Here is a 25,053-nt window from a genome sequence, read left to right on the forward strand (position 1 = left end):
CATACCAAATGTGTGTGAAAATATTGTGCTTGTGCTACCCTGCCTGACGCTTGGACCTAAATAGATAAAGAAGGACTGGTTGGCTCCGAGTCAGTATACTGTGTCGGAGTGGGGTATTCATGTTAAACTGCGGCATGGTATCTTAGTCGGCTGGCTGTATAAAACCTTTGTACCACCGTGTAAGACCAGTACAGGCACACGCACGCACGCACACACGCACGCACGCACGCACTCACGCACACACGCACGGCGCTGTATGAGTGAGCTAATCTTGAACGAGACGTTAGACCCCATTTTTACTTAACCTCCTCAATTGTGTATTTGACATGAACATTGGAGTATTAGATTTATATACTCTTAAAAGAAAGTAGGGGATTATGAAATATGAATGTTAATACCAAGTATAAGAACAAAGATAAGTCTTCATGACAATCATCCTATGCAAGAAGGCCTATGCAATCTGTAAAGCTTAACACCAAAATACATCATGTAGGTTGCACGTGCCCGACGCAGTAGCGCCACACACGTGCGTAGGGTGTCATTCCTTGTTTTGACACTTTCAAGGAAGGTCGATGAACCTCTGTGGACCATTATTTCATTCTTTGTTTGTGTTTGAACAACCGATTCGGCGTCCAACGCACGGAACGTATGGGGCTATTGATATGCTGGAAACTGGCTGAAGTCACCATGCAATGGCTAACGCGTTCAATGTTTCACAGGAAGTCACCCTGCAATGGCTAACACGTTCAATGTTTCACAGGAAGACACCCTGCAATGGCTAACACGTTCAATGTTTCACAGGAAACAGGTACCAACAAACCAAAACTGTTGAAGATCGACCCCGTTCAGGTAGTCCAAGGTCAACGACAGGAGTACAGGATCCGATTGATCCAAAACCAGGCTCTACGAAATTGAGCACAGACAGCTAAACAAATTGCTGCAAACATTCACCAGGCTACTGGAGTACGAGAAACGGGTCAGACGATAAGAAATCATCTACATGCTGCTCATCTCCATGCTGAACGGCGACGTGTTGTGTCGTCCATTACAAATCGTCGTATTGCCAACAGACGTTGGTGTGCTCATCGTCGAAACGGGGGAAATCGTCGCTGGTCACGTGTCATGTTTTAGATGAGTCCCGATTCACTTTTGGCACTTCCATTATGGGCGTGGGCGTGTCTGGCGACGTCGAAATGAAGGTCAAGTCAACGTCAACCTGAGACCTCATGACAGATTTGGTAGTGGATCGGTTATGGTGTGGGATGGCATCACTATGACTGAGCGAACCCCACTCAATATTGAAAAAGGAAGGGTCACAGGACAGTACTATTGGGACAAGATAAATACACCGTAATATCGGGGACAAGATACTGACATCCTTTGTTGGCCTGTTTACCAGGCGTGTGGGGGAAAGTTTTGTCTTTCAGAACGACAACGCCCTGCTCACCGTGCATGACTCTCAGTGTACCCTCCAGTAACAGAACATCCCTAGCAATGATCCCAGACCATCCCCCATTGTACACGTCTGGGACATGATAAGGAGACGTGTGCGTCAATGTCCTTGGCCGCCGACCACATTAACTGAACTTGGCCAGGTGCTGGAAGAGGAGTGGGGCAGACTCCATCAAATCGCCATTGGAAGACCCATACGCAGTACCGTGGCGGTATTACGCACTACTGATCCAAAAACGGCAACCGTGAAATTTTCCATGTTACCCCTATCGTCCTTCAAGATCATTGGCGGTCATCACATCAACTGTCATAGGTCACTACCGGTGGTAATATGTTCCCAATGCGTTCATTATTACCATACACCTATAACTAGAAACTAATATCTCTTTCAAATTTGGAAATTCTAAGTTATTTCCGAGTGACCCCTACCTTTTAAGGGTATGTTCGAGTGAATGAGTGAGTGAATTCTTTTGCGCCACATTAAGCAATATACCAGCTAAAGCACAGCAGGATAGGTAGCTATTCGAGTTTGGATCAGATACACTAGTGACTAAAATACAACATCAACACCAGAGAACAACCAGTCTCGATTATCCGTCTTGACAAATTCCACTAGGTGCAAAAGGCAAAGCGTGGTAGAAACCATGTGAATGGAAGAAGAATGAGCCATGCCGCCATGGTATAGATCCTCAATCCACGCATCAATTACTGGGCACCAATCTACCCTGGGAAATCCATCAGGGGTAGATGGGACAGTGTGTGAAACAGAGTGCATCCCATCTCCCATGTTCCCTGCAGCAGCTACAATGTATGTACGAGCCTGAACCTTACTGAACAATGAGAATACATCACTCAACCATATCGCACACAAAGAATTTCAAATTGAATTGAATAGTAAATAGTGTGCACGGGATTAGTAAAGAGATAACTACAGTGTAACTGTCTACAGAGACACGCCTCCCCAATGTCCTCAGTGTACTGCTAACCTTATGGCCCTTTGAATATATCAGGAGAAGCATCCTGTCTATTGGCAATTGTTCTTTGTTTCTCTAGGGGAGGGGAGGGGGGTGGGGGATGGCATTATTCGATGTCAGATGGTTCATTGAGTTGAAGTGTGTGGGTGGGTGGGTTTTAGGCCACTTTGAACCTTATGCCAGAAATGAGGCACCATACATGGCCACCAGGTTAAATAAAAGCGACAAAACCCTTTCCATATTCATAAGAAATATCTGCTAAAAACAGAGTCGATTGTACGATTCCGACTTTTTCATGAGCAAGTGTTTATGAATCACTATCAAATAGCGATGATACCAGGTGTTCGCGAAAAGGTGAACGTATGCTGCCCCACTGGCGGCACCCGTCACAAACACATGCTGAGGCGAGTCAAGTGTTCACTTAAAAATCATATAGTACAAGTTAAAGTTGGGAATTGCACCGGACATCATAATTATTATTGTCACTGATACGTCACATTTTGAAATGTCCTCTACCTTTTGAAAGCTTTGCTAAGGCCTTGAATTTTGTAACCTTGATCAAAACAACTTCTGAGCAAGAGTCGTATGACGCTCTTTGAAATCTTGGTAGAAAGAGCATTCTCGATTGTATCTCAAGAGTTGCGAAATGTAAACACCAAAGGCTGGAGCTGCAGTAAGATTGCTCGACATGAAGGGAAAGTTGTCTTTTGGAAAGTTGAAGTCATCCCTCTTGTCATACAGTCTTGTTGAGAGTGTTATCACTCTGAATCTTTATACATAGATCTAAATAGGAAGCCGATGACCTTCATACCATGCATGCTGTACATCGTTAAGATGTGTTGTACGTATTCCGTGAGCTAAGGTTTAGATTTGTGTGTCAGCTATTATGAATCTGCTATTGACTTGTGCGTCTGTTTACTGTATGATGCATAAATAATAGATAACCCGTGAGAATACAGTCAAACATCGAAAACCACACGTGCATGGGACCGTGAAATATACACAATGTCAAGTTGTGTTTCAATATGAAGTGTAATTTATTGATTATTGAAACACACACCACCCGAAAGGCCTGAAAGGACGTGTTGCCCAGGCAGGCCAAATAAATAAGAGAAGAATATATTTGGTGAAAGGTCTAGGTGAGGCAGTACTTGTGGATATTTAAGCAAAGGTAGTTAAATGGGCAACTTGAGTTGCCAGCAGCAGCAGCAGCAGCAGCAGCAGCAGCAGCAGCGATGGGCGACCAGTTACGCCAGCAGCAATAGCGGTAAGAAAATAATACATGTCCCGTTGAAAAGCGGGCAGAAATTGAATAAGCCAAAAAGTTGGAATCCCAACCGCTGATGAGCAGAGGGATGGAAGGTTCCCGCTGAAGAGCAGGAACCTATAAATTTGGTGATATGATCATGAATGACATGTAAAATATAGCATACATTAATTGTGCCCACAAGTACTATGCTCGCCATAAACGTTTATTCTGAAGAGAGAAACATACATTATTATAATATAATCCACACATGCAAATGGACAGTGACATTTGAGAATTGACAAGAGGCAAGGTAGGGGTGGCTGGGAGGGAAATAAAACTGAACTGTGAACGCTATAGATAGCGCAGCAACCAAGAGCAGCGAAAGGCAAAAGATAGCAAGTGATGACGTCACCTGAAAGGAGCTGGCGGGACAATGATGTCATAGTGTAAACAAGGGAAAAGTAAAAACAGGAAATGGTAAAGAAGATGGTTGAGCGGATTTCAATAAACGCATTTAGTGTAGAGCACTAAATGGGATTATTCATTGATTTTGGGTGGTCATTTACTGAGTTGACGATTTAGTTCTTTGCAAACCGATTTCGGGGTTAACCTTTGCGTTTCAATTCAAGAGAGTTGTCGTGGCATAGTTGGAATATAGCTGGCTTTGGTATAAATAAAAGCAACAAAACCCTTTCAATAATCGCATGAAATCTGTACGATTCCGACCATATCATAAAGACGTGTTTATGAATCACTATCAAACAGATATGACACCATGTGTTCGCAAGAAGGCGAGTGTATCCTGCCCAATCGGTGGCACCGTCACCAACACATGCAGAGTCAAGTCAAGTGTTCACCCGAAAATACACGGGAATGTTAGTGTACGATGACACATCGCCCGTTTATGAAAGCGTATTAGTGCCACAGTCTAAAAAATATCATCTCCGTAAATGAAAGCATAATCCACATAGATGAAAATATCATCTTCGTAGATGATGTTTATTTTGGATCGCGGAACCATACCCGTTTGACAACTTTATTAAAAAATCTGTCCAATTTTCAATGAAGCAAATCATCATAAGAGGCACCTGTAATCGTCTTTTGACTTTCGAAGAATCAACAAGGATCACACCCTTTGCATCCCTGTATACAGTGGCCATAACTTTCTTCACTGATCTGGAAGACTTGAACTTTGGTGTCGGAGAAGTGGAGTGGTGCCATTCCACGGATTGACGTTTTGACTCGGGATCATAGTGGAAGACCCATTTTTCATCACTCGTTACTAATATCTTTTTGAATATGAGGAAATCCTTCTCATTTAGCTTCAGATTTTCTCTGGCAACGTCAGTTCTTTGTGTCCATGTGGACCCCTATCACTTTCAACTGGCTGTCACTAATATACAAACGTCCTCAACAGACCAAATACACATACAATGAACTACTCAAACAATGTACTACATTGACTAGTTCGTTTTGTTATGGCCTGTAGTTGAAATTAAGTCAGACTTAGAACTTTTTTTACCAGCTCGCGTATTTACCACCCGAGCTATGAAAAAAATAAAGAAGACCAATGAAACCGCATCGTATGTTTCACATTTCGATTAATGCATAAAGACTGATAAAACATGACTGTTTTACAATAGGGATGACTCCAACTTTACAATAGTCAACTTTCCCTATAAGTTGGGAATATTGCAGCAGTTCCAGCCTTTGGTTTCTACATTTCACAACGTTTGATGTTCAACCCAGAATGCCCTTTCTAGAAATCTTTCAAAAAGCGTCATACGACTCTTGCAAAAGAGATGTTTTGGCCAGGGTTACAACATTCTAGACCTTAGCAAAGCTGTCAAAACGTTTTATGGCAAACATGGGGAGGACATTTCCAAATTGACTCTCCACTCTGATGTCTGATGCAGTTCCCCATTTGTCTTGTACCATAGGTTCCCCATTTGTCTTGTACCATAGGTTCCCATGTTGACTTGCCTTTACATTTGTTTGTGACAGTCTAAACTCACCTTTTCCTTAACACCTGGTATAATCACTATTTAATAGTGATTCATAAACACATGATTGTGTTTGTTTGTTTATTTGTTGTGTAACGCCGCACCCAGAATGCGTGTGATGAAGTCGAAATCGTACAATTGACTCCGCTTTTAGCAGATAGTCCTTATGATTATGGAAATCTTTTTATCGCTTTTATATTCAGGACATCCAACATATCCGATATAGAATATTTGTTTACGTAACACTTGAGGCACAAGTATAGTATTTTAGTACCTTTCTTATAAAGTAATCCATCCTGTACATGTATGTACCTCATGTCCTCAGGGAAAGCATCACCCATGTCAAGGACGTCCCTGTGATGCAGCTCAGACATGTGCTGCTGTGGAGGCAGCATCAAGCTTCATCTGCTTATCTGTGCCAGGTGACTATATGTTTGTACCATGACTCGTGCATTTGTTTAACACTGTTCATATATAAAAGTGTAAATAATGATATTCCGTAACACGTAGTTGGGTGATAATATTATGTTTTTAACCTGCCGGGCAAAAGAAAGTATTCACCTACGTCTGATGGCTGCTAACAACGAAACAAACCAGACATGGTTATTCGATTGTGATTTGATACGGGTGTCAGCTTTGTGTTTTGGACCTGCAGTGTTTCGGCGATGTAACGTTTTTTTATAACTTTGGGAACTTTGTTTTATTCAAATCCAATTTACAAATGTATACTTTCTTTCGCCCGACAATTTATCAGCCTTTGGAACAAATCCCAAATATATGTATGAACTGTATGTTTACTCAGAGGATACAATGGATATCCCAACATAACCAATATACAAGTTCTGTGTGATCAAATTGTGTACATTAAACGTTCCTATAAAAAGAACTTTTACAGTTCAGAAAATACGCAGACAATAGAACGTATTCATTTATTTGTTGAATATCCTGGACTATAGGCTAAAACCTTGATACATGATAGGTCTAATAACTAGGTACATATAGTAACAAATTGGATCACACGTTGCAGCCAGTACATGTTTATGACATTTAAACATGTATTTCAATTTTTTTCGGATTTTATAAAACGGTGTACACTCAGGATATTTAATCTACTTCTGGAAACGTATTTTTATGGTGTAAAATTGAATTCTTTAACAGATTCGAATATTTTCCTAAACTTAACACCAGATCCCCAAAGGGCCTCCACTACAATATATTTCCATTCCTGTTGCAGCAACTACTTTCACAGCTGAACCTCCAACTTCTACTACTACAACAGCTACTACTACTACTACCACCACCACCACTACTACTACTACTACTTCTGCAACTACTTCGTCGATAACTGCATTGCCCCTTTGCCGTAGGAACAATTTCCCTAAAAACCATTGCCTCTGTTGTTTTTGATTGATGTACAAGAATTCGTCTCCGTGTATTTGGGCATGACTTTACCAAGATCTTTAAAGGTTTTATTTCAATATAAATAATGATCACATATAGCGACAAGGTCGTGATTGCTGCTCAAACCAACCTGTCGTGACGTGCTCTTATGAGAAAAATGAAGTTATCGAAATGTAAGACTCGATTTCCTCATAATAAGACAACAATTTAAACATTTCACTGCGTCGATATGATTTTAGGTTACAAGTACATGGGGTGCTATTTGGATGACATCAACAGAATGATAAAGGACGTCTGGGTGGAAAGTGATGTTATGACTCTGGAATGGTGCATGGCGAAATGCAGAGGGGGCAACCATACCTTTGCTGGTCTGGAGGTACGTCTTACTGAAAACCACTATGGCAACATTTTGCCAATTGACATCCGCTCACTAAAAGAGCTGCTTATCTAATGGCCAGACTCTCAAATGTGTCTGATCAAATAAAGACATATCCTTGAAAGCCCTAGGTAATGCAGGTCTTGGACATTAAACACTTTTGAGAAGTCCACAGGCACGGGTATAGTGCTGACAAACCTAGTTACATAGCCACGAATACCCTGGATTCGAACATACGATCATAGGTTGCGGCGCACCAAAGGGACATACTGGACCACCCACTACTGGACCACCCATGCCCCCTCCTGAATAATATATGACGTATTGTTATTTGACTCATTTTTATCGTTGTATTAGTGAAATGGAAATCAAATAACTCGAAGGCCCGGGCTCGATTCCCCACAAAGGTACAATGTGTGAATCCCATTTCTGGCGTCACTCGCCATGATATTGCCAAATGGGGCCTAAAACCACATTCACTCACTCACTTACTGTCCATTTAATCATCACTTAACTTTTAAATATAGTTTTTATATTTTTTATTCATGTGAGAAACAGGCTATTATCGGGCTATCGAATATAACGAACTGACTTTATTTTATCTATATTTCATATCCAGAACTAAACTTTTTTTCCCTTTCAGCACTACAGACACTGCTTCTGTGGCGACTCCTATGATGTGTCCGTGTACCTAAAGAAGGCTGAGTCCGAGTGTAACACGCCATGTACAGGGAATTCACAACAGATGTGTGGAGGCGTGTGGAGACTGTCAATGTTCAGATGTCGTTGATATGTTAGTTGATGTTAATCGTGGGGAAATACTTATGTTTAGATAAGAAAGGGCAGTGAGGGGGTTAGGGTTTAGGCGACAGGGGACGGGAAGCGGGTAGGAGTGGAGGAGAATCGGTGTGTGTGGAGGAGGCAGACTGCGTGATAGAATAAAGGAAGGGATCTAGAGGGGGTAGGAAGAAGGGATCTAGAGGGGGTAGGAAGTGGGCTAAAGTGGAGGGGAGAGTGTGTGTGTGTGTGTGTGGGGGGGGGGGGGGGGGGGCAGGAAGTGGGCTAAAGTAGAGGGGAGAGAGGGGGCAGAAAGGGGGCTAAAGTGGAGGGGAGATGGGGGCAGAAAGTGGGCTAAAGTGGAGGGGAGACTTGGGGGAGGAAGTGGGCTAAAGTGAAGGGATCTGGAGGATGCAGGAAGTGGCCAAAGTGGAGGGAAGAGAGTGGGCAGGAAGTGGGCTAAAGTGGAGGGGAGACTTGGGGCAGGAAGTGGCTAAAGTGAAGGGATCTAGAGGATGCAGGAAGTGGGCTAAAGTGGAGGGAAGAGTGGGGGCAGGAAGTGGGCTAAACTGGAGGGGAGAGAGGGGGCAGGAAGTGGGCTAAAGTGGAGGGGAGACTTGGGGCAGGAAGTGGCTAAAGTGAAGGGATCTAGAGGATGCAGGAAGTGGGCTAAAGTGGAGGGAAGAGTGGGTGCAGGAATAGGGCTAAAGTGGAGGGAAGAGTGTGGGCAGGAAGTGGGTTAAAGTGGAGGGGAGACTTGGGGCAGGAAGTGGGCTAATGTGGAGGGGAGACTTGGGGCAGGAAGTGGGCTAAAGTGAAGGGATCTAGAGGATGTAGGAAGTGGGCTAAAGTTGATGGGAGAGTGGGGACAGGAAGTGGGCTAAAGTGGAGGGGAGAGAGGGGACAGGAAGTGGGCTAAAGTGGAGGGGAGACTTGGGGCAGGAAGTGGGGCGATGATCGCCTGTCTAACTGAGCATGTGTTTCGCTACGGGAACTTCTTGCCCTTCCCTGTTTATGGTCCAACATAGTGAGTTTTGTTTTACGTCACCTTTAACGTTATTACTGGCAAATGTGTGAAATGTTTTTCACACATTGTCCCTAGGTGAGTATTTCAACCCAGGCCACGAGTGAAACCTCCAACCACTAGGCTACCACGCCGCACTGACCATTATGCAAAATGGAGGAGGCCGACTAGTTGATATTTGACATGTCAGATGTCCTGAAAGAAATGTGTTGTGCACAGATATATAATTGTTCAGCTCATTTCAGGAAGAAAGATTGTATGCATTGAAGCAGTAGCCCGATAATAGCCTGTTTATGTAAAACAAATCCCATCATCTCCTGCTGCCACTCCTCTCCAGAATTTGAAAAATTCATTTGATGACCGTTTTTATCCGCGTCCCCCTCACAGGTACAGCTGATGTTTGATAGTAACTGAGTCATTTATCACTGCGGAAGATGGCAATCTCTTTGGTGTGTGATCAAACTAACACAATAAGGTTACCTGTAAATAATATATGTTGCGAATATATATTTGAATAGACTTTCAATATTAACTTCACCTACAAGTTTGAATACAAACACAGTAATACCCACGGATTTAGCAAAAACGGTTCTGCCCAAGGAGTACCTGCTGTCAATATTGATTTGCTGGTAGGCGAAGTGGCTTGGCATCAGTTAGACAATATTTGTTGGTCACTATGGAACTATTTACTTGTAAAACTTCAACTTTGTATTGCTGAATTTCTAAGCTGGTGAATAAAAGCATTTTTTTGTATTAACCAGGCGCATCATATTAAAAATAATTTATGAAGAGATTGAAATGAAACAATGGTGTGATTGGTTCCAGTCAATACCGTAGTGTATTGTTTGTCAGGTTGCTACGGTAACGGTCATATACATCCTTCCCACGAGGTTGGCTTCCTAAGAAGGAAGAGGACAAATACAGCATCAATAATATTTGCTGCGAACAAAAAATATGATTCCATGTTTGTTTGGCTGATGATCAAGAACTTTTAGGGCGTTTATGTCTTTATAAACCGAAAACAATTAGTCCCCAACGGACTGCTGTTTCCTGAAAATAGAAAGTAGGAAGGAAAGGCTTGTGTCGTAATTGTTTGGTTAGTTCCCAGCTAGCACAAAAACCTCATTTTGTTTCGCTCAAATGCAGTCACATGTAACACAGGTGTTAATTGTCTGAACAATAGGGGATTATAGTATAGTCTGTTCCATCTCCTGACATCAGACATAGTTTGTATCAAAAATAATATAATGGTTGAAAAATGACTGGGGGAGAGGACCGTCCACCCATTGTTCAGTGACGTAGTCCGCAAACTTGACAACTTGATGGACCTATGTTGGTCCATTTTCCACCAGGTCCATGTTGGTCCACCAGGCATCCTCAAAACGTACAGTTAGTGCTAATGGCAACGTGGCTGCACGTCTCCTTGTACGGGGACTGGAGGCCTAACAGTTGAGTCTCGCGCCAAAGGCACTGGGAATAGTGAAAAAAATCTTCCACTTCTGTTGTAGGAAAGATTGCTCTGACACCATTCTAACGCGGTTGTAGATCAGCTGGTAGTTGGTCACGAACGGCTTAAAAACTCTTGGTGTACTTTGTTTCCCTCTCGTCGGGTAGTAGTGCATATATACGCGCGGGAACATCTCTCCCTCTACAAAGGCATGGATCGTATACAGGGCAGGGCAGGATAGGAATGTTCCATCGCAGTACCAGGCGTCGGCAGCAGCAAGGTTGCCGTTCTGACTTAATCTTAATATATCTAGTCACTTCAAGGAAATTTTGGGAACACATATCAAAGACAACTCAATATTATACGGGCCACATATCCAAAGACAACTCAATATCCCAGGGGGCACATATCGAAGACAACTCAATATCATAGGGGCCACATATCAAAGACAACTCAATATTATAGGTGACACATATCAAAGACAACTCAATACCACAGGGGACACATATCAAAGACAACTCAATATCATAGAGGGCACATATCAAAGACAACTCAATATCACAGGGGACACATATCAAAGAAAACTCAATATCACAGGGGACACATATCAAAGAAAACTCAATATCATAGAGGGCACATATCGAAGACAACTCAATATTATAGGGGACACATATCGAAGACAACTCAATATCACAGGGGACACATATCAAAGACAACTCAATATCACAGGGGACACATATCAAAGACAACTCAATATCACAGGGGACACATATCAAAGACAACTCAATATCACAGGGGACACATATCAAAGGCAATCTTATTATCACAGAGGCACATATCAAAGATCACTGAACGCCTGCACCAACGGTCATTCGATCTTATTAACGATAGATATGGTCACCCTGGTACAACGAGCAATCGTACTCTTCATTCATAATCGTCCTATGTGTATCCACCTCATAGCATCAAGCCTTCAGTTGATAACATGTATAGCGCTCCCGGCTGTCGGATCACGATGACACACAGCTCTCCAGGTCATAGATAGCAATGACAAACACCACACTGGCGCCCTTATTGTGATTCTTGGATTGCCAGCACCATACATCTGCTCATGGGTTTACCTGAGTGTGAACTTCTGGTACGAATTCTGACTTTACTCGCACATAACGAACATCGGGGTGTAACTGTAGTACTGTTACAAGCGACGGTATAACCCACTCACTCACTCACTCACTCACTTACTCACTCACTCACACACCCACTCACTCACTCACTCACTCACTCACTCACTTACTCACTCACTCACTCACTCACTCACCTTCACACACGGAGTGCAGCACTATGTAGGTCAGCTGGAAACACAGAGTTTAATACGGGTGAGAAAACATTATTCTCAAAGGCAAATTATTTAGTGATAAATGAAAACTAACAATAACAATGATGAAATGGACTCTGTGGCTTCACCATGACTTGAAATTGTTCACAACAAAGGTTTTTATAACTTCACACGTGCCGGTCAATAATTAGGCCTTAGTGCATCCTCTTTACGTCACCTACGGTACAAAGGCATACATGTACTTACACGCCACAGTGTTGATAGTGCGATATCTTCCCACTGAAACACCTCAGCTTGCTCATTTCAGCTAGAAGGTAGGTGGAGATACAAACATTGCTTAATCGCCGTAAACATTGTTAAGTACTGGTAAGGGCTTTATTATATATTTCCGTGGATATTTCGGAATAAAATTGATTCCAAAATCTCACATGAGGGGATATTAATGGGGTCGCAATGGATGTTTGAGTATTTGCCATAAGATGAACGGGAAAGAAACAATTAATATACATATATATCATGGTACGTGGCGCAGTTCTATGTCATTACGTGATGTACTTGTAGACATCCATGCCAAGCGATGATGTTGATGTATCCGTAGTGATACATGAGTGGTGACACAACCGCTGTATTCTCCTTGTATTGGGTCCTTACCAGTTTTATATCATCAACCAGTAACTTTTTCCGTGTGGAGGGTTGAAGCGTTCAATCCTAAAGCCGTAGATCCGTTTCAATTCATTTTCTGTTTGTTTGATTGTTGTTTAACGCCGCACTCAGCAATATTCAAGCTACATGACGGAGGTCTGTAAATAATCGAGTCTTGACCAGTGATTGACATCATGAGCATCGATCTACGCAATTGGGATACGATGACATGCTTTTATATACACAAAATACGATGACACGCTTTTATATACACAAAGAAAAAAGTTAAGCACACCCCTATTTCTGAACCATGAACAAATGGCAAAAATCCTGGCATGGGATGACTGACCACAGGAGCTGGGCGATACCAATGTCAGCGGATAGAACATAGAGATTATAATTTTACTACACGAGTGTCTGTCAGATACCATTGATCTTACAACGAGTTGTTTCAAAACGTATCTAACGAGCAAAAGCGAGTTAGACACGCTTTGTAACAACGAGTTGTAAGATCAATGGTATCTGACAGGCACGAGTGCAGTAATCTGTTTCAGTCACTTAATGTAGTCACTTAATCAGTAAATGATAAACAGAAGGGAGAATTCAAAACTGTGAAGTGTAATAGTCTGCGTGATGTATTTTGAATTTTATTCGATTTCGAAGTGAGGTTGGTTGGTTTGTTGGTTTGTTGTTTAACGCCGCACTCAGCAATATTCCAGCTATATGACGGCGGTCTGTAAATAATCGAGTCTGGACCAGACAATCCAGTGATTAATATCATGAGCATCGATCCACGCAATTGGGATTGATGACATGCATCAACCAAGTCAGCGAGCCTGACCACCCGATCCCGTTAGTCACCTCTTACGACAAGCATGGGTTGCTGAAGACCAATTCTAAGCCGGACCTTCACGAGTCCAAGACACAAATGACTAGTTTTATTAGGGTAGCGTCATACCAAAATCAATCTGGCACTTTTCATTGTTTTTAATAGTCGTTTTTCCAGTTTCATAAAAGCATCCAACCAGTGTGACACAAGGCACAAACAACATGTTCTTCACATGCTTCACATACATGTTCTTCACATTCTTCACATACATGTTCTTCACATGATTCACATACATGTTCTTCACATGCTGCACATTCATGTTCTTCACATGCTTCACATACATGTTCTTCACATGCTTCACATTCATGTTCTTCACATGCTTCACATACATGTTCTTCACATACTTCACATACATGTTCTTCACATGATTCACATACATGTTCTTCACATGCTTCACATTCATGTTCTTCACATGCTTCACATACATGTTCTTCACATACTTCACATACATGTTCTTCACATACTTCACCTGCAACCTGTTAAGGGCGCTCTATACATCCTTCGTAGTTAGGATCAATACGTTTCAGCCAAACCACGTACATATAACGAATAAACATCATACATTCCAATTGGTGCAGACCCATGAAGATTCCGGGGCTGAAAAGGTCTTCAGCAACCCATACTTGCCGTAACAGGCGACTAACGGGATCGGGTGGTCAGGCTCGCTGACTTGGTTGATGCATGTAATTGATCCCAATTGCGTAGATCGATGCTCATGATATCAATCACTGGATTGTCTGGCCCAGACTCGACTATTTACAGACCGCCGTCATACCGCTGGAATATTGCTGAGTGCGGCGTTAAACAACAAACAAACAACGTACACAGGGTGCTGTTGTACAAAACCTTAGCACTACGACTGTCGTATGTCTGTGCTAAGGTATGGGAGTTACGATCACCTTAGCGCTAAGATCGCTTTGTACAACGGCACCCAGGTCAATATAAACAAAACAAGCTAGGTGTCTAGTGTCGTTAAATCTTATGATAACTCCAACATATCTACCTTGTCGACTTTCTGTGTACATGTGTGTATCGTTTTCCCTGGTTATGTTATTTTGTTTCATTGTAAATATTTGCCAAATATATGACTCCGTGTTGACATTTACTGTTTTATGAACATAGTTATTCGATGACCATTTTTTCAAATAAATCCAAACAACCATACCAACAGTATGTTGTGGTCTAACCATGATTTCTGTTATTAAACTAATATTTTCTAAACTTTTCTCTGTATGAATGATAATACTAAATCGGTTATGCTTATTACTTCAGGTAAAAAAATGAAGATTGTTTTCGCACTCTTTCTCTTGACATACGTCGTTGAGGAGACAACTTCCGGCAAATTACTCCTGATTATGCTTGATGGGTTCCGCTGGGACTACTTTGATCTGGGATTACAGCTTCCAGCTTTTGAGAAAATATTTCATCAGGGCGTTAGAGCAAGAGGACTCACACCGGCCTATCCCTCCGTGTCTTGTCCTAACCACTACACACTGTTAACAGGTGAGTCTAACTAACCAGTATATATAGTTAACAGGTGAGTCTAACTAACCAGTATATATAGTTAACAGGTGAGTCTAACTAACCAGTATATATAGTTAACAGGTGAGTCTAACTAACCAGTATATATAGTTAACAGGTGAGTCTAACTAACCAGTATATATAGTTAACAGGTGAGTCTAACTAACCAGTATATATGGTTAACGGGTGAGTCTAACTAACCAGTATATATAGTTAACGGCTATATGACGGCGGTCTGTAAATAATCGAGTCTGCTGAAGTGTATGATTAAACCTAGTTAATTGTCATTTTTTATATGGCAGTCGTGTTTAAAGAATGAATTCGTGATTTTCTAAACGAGTATTCCGCAAGGCCAAGAGTTACCAAGTACAATATACATGTACGTATGACATATGCTGAAATACGGGGCTTTAAAACGAAGTACAACCCTAACATGAGTATCGGATATAAATAGATTCCTCATAATATTCCGTTTACAGACTCTACACACGACAAAGATTTCACCGCGTGAAGACAGCCAGAAAATGAATCTGCGTGCGACCGGATTCATAGCGATGCTTGAAACCATACGCTTCGTCAGTTATTTTGATTTGAAATGTTTAACAATGTTTCGTTACAGGCCTATACGTGGAGTCTCACGGCTTTGTTGGCAATGAGTGGTATGACGTCACTACCGGGAAATACTATTCCCCTTGGTACAAAGAGCTTACACCGGAAGACAGATCCTTCATGTACGCTGAGGCAGAACCACTGTGGGTCAGCGCCGTCAGACAGGTCAGCACTCTCATCCTCGATTAGCCAGGGTATTATACTCCAATCTATTGATATCAAATACCCTGGACCCATTCGCTTCTTTTTTATGTCTGATTCGAATAACACGACGCTAAAACATAAATATGAGAAATTTAAACTAAACGCAGAGACCATTGTGCGATTCCGAAAATATCATAAGCATGTCATCATGAATCATGATCAAATAGTGATGATGCCAAGTGTTCGAAAAAAGGTGTGCATATCCTGCCGCATCGGTGACACTCGTCATAAACACATGCAATGGCAAGTCAATTGAAGTTATGTGCTAACTTAGTGAAAATCAAATGGAGATAATGACATCACATCAGAAACGAAGATATGGTGGCGAATGGGCCCAGGGTATTTATTTCAATAGATTGAAGATATATTGGTGTTATAAGAAATGAGCTAACCCAAAACACAGCATAAATTAAAGGACGTACGGTACTAAATGTACTCAGATACAAAACACAACCAACTATATATAGCGTTTCTAGCGATTCTAGATTGGATAAGCAATAAATGTTTGAAGCATAGGGGTTGGAAAACGGCGAAATAGAGGCATTGAGGGTACCATGCGAAATGAACAAGATTTGAAAATGTCTCTACACACGACTGTTTGTTTGTTTTTTGTTTTTTTGCTGTTGTTGTTGTTTAACGCCGCACTCAGCAATATTCCAGCTATATGAAGGTAGTCTGTATACAGTAGTGCCTGGACCAGACAATCCAGGGATTGACACCAAGAGCATCGATCTACACATATGGGATACGATGACATGCAGCAGCAAATTCAGCGAGCCTGACCACCCGGTCCCGTTAGTCGCCTCTTACGACAAGCATAGTCGCCTTTTAGGACAATCGTGGGTTGCTGGAGACCAATTCTAACACGGACCTTCACGGGTCCAACACACATGACTTGTTTTATGAGGGTGTGTGTGATACATCAAGATACAATGAATTGAAAGAAAATCGACAACGCCCACGTTTAAGATGAGACAGGATAATAGTAAAACAAACGGTAATCCTTGATAAAACCATATCAAACCAACTAAACATGAACTAGTACATTTTTGTACCGTATTGAAACAAATGTGATGGAAGAATATACACCACACCACTTTTAATACCGTTATCTTTCATATCTGATTTTCCTATCAAAAGTTGAGTGGTATATACTAGATGCTGTACACGTACCAGTTGCTATGCGATTTTTATGTAGAATTATATAGAAGATACACTTTTATTATCGGGGTTTCGTTGATCTGATTGTGTATAATAAACTGCAGGGCAAAAGAAAGTAAACACTTGAAAATTGGATTTGTCCACAAAATTTCAAATATTATCAAAAAATTACAAATATTATCAAAACGTTACCAGGCTTAAAACAGTCGCCGAAACACTGCAAACTCATAGTCCAAAACACAATGATAACTATCACAACAACATCCCATATAATGAACGTGTCTGCACATTTTTAGCCACCATCAAACAAGGGTGCATATACTTTCTTTTGACCTGCAGTTTATATAACTGTTTACATTTTGTGTTTACAAGAACAAGAGGGTACACATGTTTCACTGGTTCGGATGCGAGGTCCTGATTCTAGGGAGACAACCAACGTACTGCGTTGAACATAACGGTCTCCCATCCATCGCGGACTTTCAACGCGACCTTGACGAGAGTCTGCAGCTGTTTCTCAACGATAGTACAGATCTGGCAGGTTGGTTTGGTTGGTTGGTTGGTTGGTTGTTTAACGCCGTACTCAGCAATATTCCAGCTATATGACGGCAGTCTGTAAATAATCGAGTTTGGACCAGACAATGCAGTGATTGACTGATGAGAATCCATCCAAGCAATTGGGATACGATGACATGTATCAACCAAGTCAGCGAGCCTGACCGCCTGATCCCGTTAGTCGCCTCTTACGACAAGCATGGGCTGCTAAAGATATATTCTCTAACCGGATATTCACGGGCCCATGGTGGTGACAGACGTAAATTTAACCCTTGGGGTTCCCGAACATTTCGCGATCACCGGTGTCATCACTGATTTTAAGTGGTTCATTAATATAATAATATTTACTTATGCGAAACACAAAACAGGGGAATGGCTCATTATGTAACAAGTAGACAATTGTTTTATGTATGCCCGTTTGCGCTAAGACGGAACCCGGTCGCAAAAATGGCCACGAGAGAGGCACGAGTCGCTATTCGGCTTGTCCCGGAATAACACGAGTTGGTCACGAATGGGCGTGGTACGTTCCTCATTATGAACCACAACTTTGACTGGACCAGACTGGATTTTTAGTAGGCCGCTGTGATATGGCCGTCTTGAATAGTTGCTGATTTAGCGTAAAACATCTATCCACTCGCTACTCTATTTTTGTCTTGAACTAACAACAAAATGTCCTCCTATTATTCTCCTGCAGTGTTATTCTCCTGCAATTTTGTTTATTATATGTAATGTTGATGTTTAGCTGTATATCACGAGAAAATTGACGACCATGGACATAGATACGGCCCCAATTCAAGCAAGCTGAATTCGGCAATTCTCGAAGTAGATGAAGAATTTTCTCGAATGCTCACGAAGTTTGCTGAAACTGGATTGGAAAACGAAGTCGATGTGATGATATTCTCTGACCATGGAATGACCAGCATATCTCCGTCACGTGTTGTCAACGTGAGTGGCGTCATGCCGATGTCATGTGTGGACGCCATTGTCAATGGATATGGTTCTCAAGTGTACATCTGGTCAAAAGAAGATTGTCTACAAGAAGTGAGTACGTACCAATGTTACCTGGAATGGGGGAAAGGTTCAGGACACAAAACTAAGGCGCCGCGATTCGCTGTGAAGAGTTGCGTCCCTTGGGCACGCCAAAAACCTATGATTGTGGGTTCGAATCCCGGTTCACCCCGATTATGTTTCTAGGTTTGTCAGCACCATACCCGTGCTCGTGGGTTTCATCGAAGTGGTAAACGTCTGAGACCTGCATCACTTTGGGCTTTTCTCCCACATTAAGCTGACACGCCGTGTACAACTGGAATACTGTTAACAGCGGCCTTAAACCCAATTCATTCACTCACACACTCATTCGAATATATGTTTACCTTAACCGTTTCATGTCAGTGATATAACTGGTCCCGATTTTAAAGGAAAGTTGAGTACATCAAGACAGAACCATCAATTATTGTGGTTCCCACCCGCTTCTGATAACATTTAGTTATAAGATAATAATGTTTCCAAGGAAGATCCCATCTGCAATGGTTAAAGATATATTTATAGCGTTCCCTCACAAAAACATTAGCGTTATCTTATAATAACTTTAGCTATAATACCGCTGTCCTTCCAATAATGGCAATTAGGAGCATCCGTATGTTTCTGATAGGTCTTCACCAACCCATGCTTGGTGTAAATGGCGACTATGTTCGTCGTAAGAGGCGACTAACGGGATCGGGTGGTCAGGCTCGCTGACTATGTTGATGCATGTCATCGTATTCCAATTACGTGGATTGATGCTCATGATGTCAATCACTGGAATGTCCAGACCCGATTATTAACCGCCCGCCGTCATATAGCTGGAATATTGCTGAGTGCGGCGTTAAACAACAAAAGAAAAAAACAAACCATATGTTTCATACTTGGTAATTACAGTGATTATGAAAGTAGGAAGAACGTTCAAATGAACAATACATACTTTATGTTAACAAACAGGGGGCACGGGGGCCCAGTCGTCTAAGGCGCCGCGATTCGCTGTGCAGAGTTGCGTCCCTTGGGCACGCCAGAAACCTATGATTGTGGGTTCGAATCCCGGTTCGCCCCAATCTCATTCAAATCAGACCTTAGTTCTCGCTACCGCTAAACAAAGATCTGAGGACATCCCATTAGGGGTCACGTCAGAACGACCTTTCATCCGACTAATCAGAGCGTCGCTTACCAGATTATGAAAGTGACAGTCGGAATGTGATTTCTAATCATGCAACTTCAACACGGGGTATTCCGAACGATAGTTACAGTCCATCTAGACCATCTTTTAGCAACTCCAGAATTTTCTTTTGTTCAGATTTCAAATTTGGAACCGTGAATTTGCCAAAATATGTTTCGAAGCGTAGTCGCCAATTTGAAATTAGTGCCGTAAAGCACGAGAAAGCTGCCTTTTGATTTGGCATTCTATTGGTCAGTCAAAGTTCGCCCAAGGTCGGCCTGACGTGACCCGTAATGGGATGTCCTCAGATCTTGTTTAGCGGTAGCTAGAACTACGATCTGATTTTAATGAGATTGGGTTCGCCCCGATTTTGTTTCTAGGTTTGTCAGCACCAAAGCCATGCTCGTAGGTTTCACCGAAGTGGTAAACGTCTAAGATCTGTATCACTTTAGGCTTTCCTCCCACATTAAGCTGACACGCCGTGATATAACTGGAATACTGTTAAAAGCGGCGTTAAACTCACTCACTCACATAATGTTAACATACTACTCAAAAGAAATTAAAGAACGATTTCTTTATATTACTATAGTTAATTCTTCATGCCATAACGACATGTATAGTAATATGAAAGAATTACAACCAGGCATGGCATGATTGTGACGATGACTCGAGTTATACTGTTTAATACACCGCGTAGGTATACGACGCCTTGAAAGACTACAGTCCTCACTTCACAGCCTACCTGAAGGACGACATACCCGACAGATGGCGCTTCAAAAATCACAAACGAATTCCACCATTGATATTGGTTCCTAAAATCGGATGGTACATTGAAACGGTAGGCACTTCCGGCTTGCGAGGTATTGACACAATCGTCCCGGAAGCAAATTCCGCCATATCACTGAGATAAGAGGAGTTAATTTTATTTGTTTGTTTGTTTCTTGTTTATATTACAGCTGAATGACGGCGGTCTGTATATAATCGAGTCTTGGCCAGACAATCCAGTGATCAGACATTCCCGTCAAGTAATTGACATCATGAGCATCGATCTGCGGAATTGGGATGCGATGACATGCATCAACAAAGTCAGCAAGCCTGACCACCCGATCCCGATAGTCGCCCCTTACGGCAAGCATGGGTTGCTTAAGATCAATTCTTTACCGGATCTTCACGGGTCGAGAGGAGTTAATTGTAGAATGTGATGTAACAAAACATGTCAGTACTTCCTTGGTAGTTGATCAACACATTTATTTCTATTAATATGCAAAAGCTACGATTATTTTACAAACTAAGTTAAAGTAGAGCTATGGTAGCTTCGTGAGGAGGCAAGATATTATATTATACGACTTCTTAAGTTTTCAACAACATAAAGTCAGGCCTTTAGCACACATGAGAGTTCCCAGGTGTATAATATTATTACACCTATGTATTTCTTGCACAGAGATGAGAAGCCCTCAGTAATTAACTCCTCTCACAAATTGTCTTGATAAGGATATACGATATGTGACAATGTGTATCGCGTAGATTATTCTTTATATTACGCATTGTCATTTTAAGAAAGAATGTCCATCCTACAGGTATTTCACTGAAGTCGACCTATTGTTCAAATCACGTAATGTTATCAATTTGTTGGCGTCAGGAACAGCGGATGGCGTCATGTCATATTGCTTCTACTGACCTATCAGCTTTGAGAATGTCAAATGCACCTGTGCACATATCGGAAAATGATTAAACTCGGTCTTGCTATATTTATTGATATGTGGCAATATGTTTTTCAGCCAAACTTTGGTTTCTTCAACTATGATACAGGCCCCATCAAGGCAGAGCACGGATACGACCCTGTACATTCGGAGATGAGAGGGATCTTCACAGCGTTTGGACCAAGTAGGTCCTGTTTCGTATTCACTTGATATATCTTTTATTTAAATATTTCAATTTTCAAATTTTCAAATCGAAACATGTACAGTTTTGTTTGTTTGTTGTTTAACGTCGCATTCAGCAATATTCCAGCTATATGACGGCGGTCTGTAAATAATCGAGTCTGGACCAGACAATGCAGTGATTGACATCATGAGCATCGATCTACGCAACTGAGATACAATGACATGTATCAACCAAGTCAGCGAGCCTGACCAACCGATCCCGTTAGTTGCCTCTTATGCCAATCATAGTCGCCTTTTACGGCAAGCATGGGTTGCTGAGGACCTATGGTTAAACTAGAACTTGTTTTATTTATATCTATACATCAACTTCTTAATGCTTGCAGGCTTTGTTCCTGGTGCTACAGCCGACCAGCTTCACAACGTCGACTTGTACCAGATCATGTGCCACATCCTGGATATTGAACCTCGTCCTCACAACGGCACGTGGTCACATGTTCGTCACATGATCACGGACGTTTCCGGGTTCCTATCGTCTTTAGCTGTTGCTGTATCGACGGCAGTTGCGTGTGTACTGGTGACCGTGTGTTACTGTTACACCAGTGGTCGCCGACATTATTGACAACTTGCACAATCCACATGAGGGGACTTGCTTTGTGGCCAATTCCCAACACTTACTTATCAGGAAAATAGTAACAATCAACTCTTCCCATTCGTAAACATCACTTATATATTGAGCCTGACGACCCGATCCTAATAGTCGCCTCTTACGACAAGCATAGTCACCTTTTAGAGCAAGCATGGGTTGCTGAATCCCTGTTCTACCCCCGATCTTCACGAATCGTCTTTTGTTTTAAATGTCGAAGATATAACTGCATACGAAGGTGGGCTACAGTGCCGTGGTACTATTTTCTATTGGACCAACCCAGAAAAGCGTAGGCAAATGTTCCAGAGGTCAGTGTTATACTTGAAAATGAATTATCACCACTGATATTTGACACAGTTAAGTTGCTCGCTGCTTCGTGCGTGCATAAAAGATCGGACAAGAATATTTATATACACGAAACTATCAGGATCATGCAAGTCACGGGTTGTCGAGACACTTAATCTGATATTATGTAACTGTCCGGTGACCCTCCAGCTGCTTACTTTGTTTGTTATAGACCTGATACACACAACAAGGGACGCGTCCGTGGTCTAGTGGTAGAGCGTCTGCCCGGAGAGCGGAAGTCGGTGGTTCTATCCCCGGTGCGTCATATCAAAAGACGTTAAAATATGGCACTTGTTGTTACACTGCCTGGCGTTCGGCATTGAAGGATAAAACACGGACTGGTCGGCTCGGAGTCAGTATACTGTGTCTCAAAAACACGGACTGGTCGGCTCGGAGTCAGTATACTGTGTCTGAGTTGGGTATCCATGTTAAACAAGTGGTATGGTATTTTATGATAAGGGTGTTAGCACTGTCAAACCGACAATATTGCGCACTAGTACAAGCAGCTGCACACACACACACACACACACACACACACACACACACACACACACACACGTGCACATCGCTATATGAGTGCAATAATCGTGAACGCGACGTTAAACCCCACGTCAATTCACCACGTCGTAACATGGTAGTAATGGGTCACCATACTAAGGTATTTTTCTCATATGCGAGCCCATTAAATGTAGAATAGAAATTATTTAAAATTATGTTTAAGTGATACATTTCATGTACAGTGAGTACTTTATACTGGATACCTTTTTCACGGTATTCAGTGTCTTCCAAATTTAGTTTCAGTATTCGTAGTTTGATCTTATCAATTGTGTTAACAATGGATTATGGATAATAAAATCAAGACAAATCGACTCATGGATTTCAACTTATCTATTTTTTCTCAGTGCCATGTTTCCGTACAGATTAACGTTTACTAACTTGAAGTAATAAAGAGAGAAATACACGAATCGACCTTATCTTCATTGTGACGTCTTCTAGGTTCCATTTAGAGATACTTTTGTTGAATTGTTGGAAATAGCTTTGGTTATACATCGCAATGTTTGAACAAATATCTTCATTCTTTTTTCAATAATAATTTTCACGTTGTCCTTTATTAGGCAATCCGTATTTATCTGTGTTTCCCATCCCGCTCGTGCTAAATATTTACTCCGACGATGCAAAATCATTTTTCTTTCAAATAATAATTGTCACGTTGTCCTCATATCAGGCTGTCCTTAATTTTTGTGTGTTTCACTTCTCCCGCCCGCACTGAATTTTTATTCCGACGATATATAATCAAAAGTGTTCTTATCTCTATTTTCCCCACCGCTGTGGAAATTTATTACCCGAGGTGATGAAAAAAAAGACCCTAACAATAGCACACTAAAAAAACCCAGGTCAGCTTGATCTTTCGTCGGCTATATTTATTAAAAAATTCGTTTCCAAAGCAAAGCGACTCGATCTTTGTCTTAATTAATTTAAGGACTGTTACCAGTGTTCTAAGCTTTAAAATGAGAACACAATTTGTGAAAACCATCTTTTTTTCTTATTTTTAAAAATTGTCCGCCCACTCTCTGGATGAGAAACATAAAAAAATATGGATGGCCTTACTGGAAGGACTCGAACTTTTCTATGAAACGAGAAATATTTGCTCGACATGCTAGATGTCCCATATAAATGTATTGCGACAACAAAGTTAATATGGATTTAAAAAGTGGTCAATAATATTTTGGATTAAAAAATCCTAAACATCTCACATTATTCAATTCAAAGAAGCATTGAAAACAGTCACTGAAAGATTCACTCACAATATATTATATCCAGTATTACCGAACACTGCGACTGATCGCGGTAATTAAATACCAAAGGCATTCTATTCCTACTTCGTTGAACTAATAATTCCAGAAAACAATATATCACTACCGGCAGTAAACAAATACAACGGGTGCTGAACATAATCAATCGTGCAGTCCCTAACATCCCCTCTGACTCGGAAGCGCACGTAAAATATAACCAACTTGGCGTAACCTCACTGAACCAAGACACACGTTATTGAGGTGGTTCTGGCCACCTGCCTGTTAGTAAGGAGGATAAGGGAAGTGGGGCAGAGCAGAGCAGTCGTTCGAACACAGAAAGACTTGGGGAACCTGTTGACGTACTTAACACAACTCACGACCAGCCTTCAGTCAGCAGTTTGACAGAAAGATAACGGTTAGGCCTTTATACAGGAAGTTGATTCCTTAAATTGCTACCGATCCCCAGGCTCGCTGACTTGGTTGATAGATGCCATCGTATCCCAACTGCGTGGATCGATGCTCATGATGTCAATCACTGTATGGTCTGGTTCAGACTCGATTATTTACAGTCCGCCGTCATATAA

At 41.7% G+C, this 25,053-nt stretch overlaps 2 protein-coding genes across 2 annotated transcripts; both read left to right on the forward strand.

Annotated features, from left to right (window-relative positions):
* Window positions 1–3,605: 3,605 nt before the first annotated feature.
* Window positions 3,606–8,245, forward strand: LOC139450837 (uncharacterized). Its single transcript, XM_071232671.1, has 3 exons — window positions 3,606–3,693; window positions 7,319–7,455; window positions 8,099–8,245. Exons 1-3 carry the CDS (start codon window positions 3,606–3,608, stop codon window positions 8,243–8,245), a joined length of 372 nt encoding a protein of 123 aa, XP_071088772.1.
* Window positions 8,246–14,846: 6,601 nt separating this feature from the next.
* On the forward strand, window positions 14,847–23,609 carry LOC139450174 (glycerophosphocholine cholinephosphodiesterase ENPP6-like). Its single transcript, XM_071231851.1, has 7 exons — window positions 14,847–15,073; window positions 15,711–15,865; window positions 17,438–17,603; window positions 18,360–18,658; window positions 20,503–20,643; window positions 21,584–21,689; window positions 22,072–23,609. The coding sequence occupies exons 1-7, from the start codon at window positions 14,851–14,853 to the stop codon at window positions 22,305–22,307; spliced, it is 1,326 nt and encodes a 441-aa protein (XP_071087952.1). The 5' UTR covers window positions 14,847–14,850; the 3' UTR covers window positions 22,308–23,609.
* Window positions 23,610–25,053: the final 1,444 nt, after the last annotated feature.

This window comes from Haliotis cracherodii, unplaced genomic scaffold (genome assembly GCF_022045235.1).
Source record: "Haliotis cracherodii isolate W230 unplaced genomic scaffold, xgHalCrac1.p SCAF_8, whole genome shotgun sequence".
Classification (NCBI taxonomy): domain Eukaryota; kingdom Metazoa; phylum Mollusca; class Gastropoda; order Lepetellida; family Haliotidae; genus Haliotis; species Haliotis cracherodii.

Coding starts and splice junctions, on each gene's coding strand:
- LOC139450174 (XM_071231851.1), top strand. CDS start 14,851: ATGAAGATTGTTTTCGCACTCTTTCTCTTGACATACGTCGTTGAGGAG. Junction 15,866..17,437: donor GGGTCAGCGCCGTCAGACAG/GTCAGCACTCTC, acceptor TGTGTTTACAAG/AACAAGAGGGTACACATGTT. Junction 21,690..22,071: donor CTTCACAGCGTTTGGACCAA/GTAGGTCCTGTT, acceptor TAATGCTTGCAG/GCTTTGTTCCTGGTGCTACA.
- LOC139450837 (XM_071232671.1), top strand. CDS start 3,606: ATGGGCAACTTGAGTTGCCAGCAGCAGCAGCAGCAGCAGCAGCAGCAG. Junction 3,694..7,318: donor TTACGCCAGCAGCAATAGCG/GTAAGAAAATAA, acceptor ATATGATTTTAG/GTTACAAGTACATGGGGTGC. Junction 7,456..8,098: donor ATACCTTTGCTGGTCTGGAG/GTACGTCTTACT, acceptor TTTCCCTTTCAG/CACTACAGACACTGCTTCTG.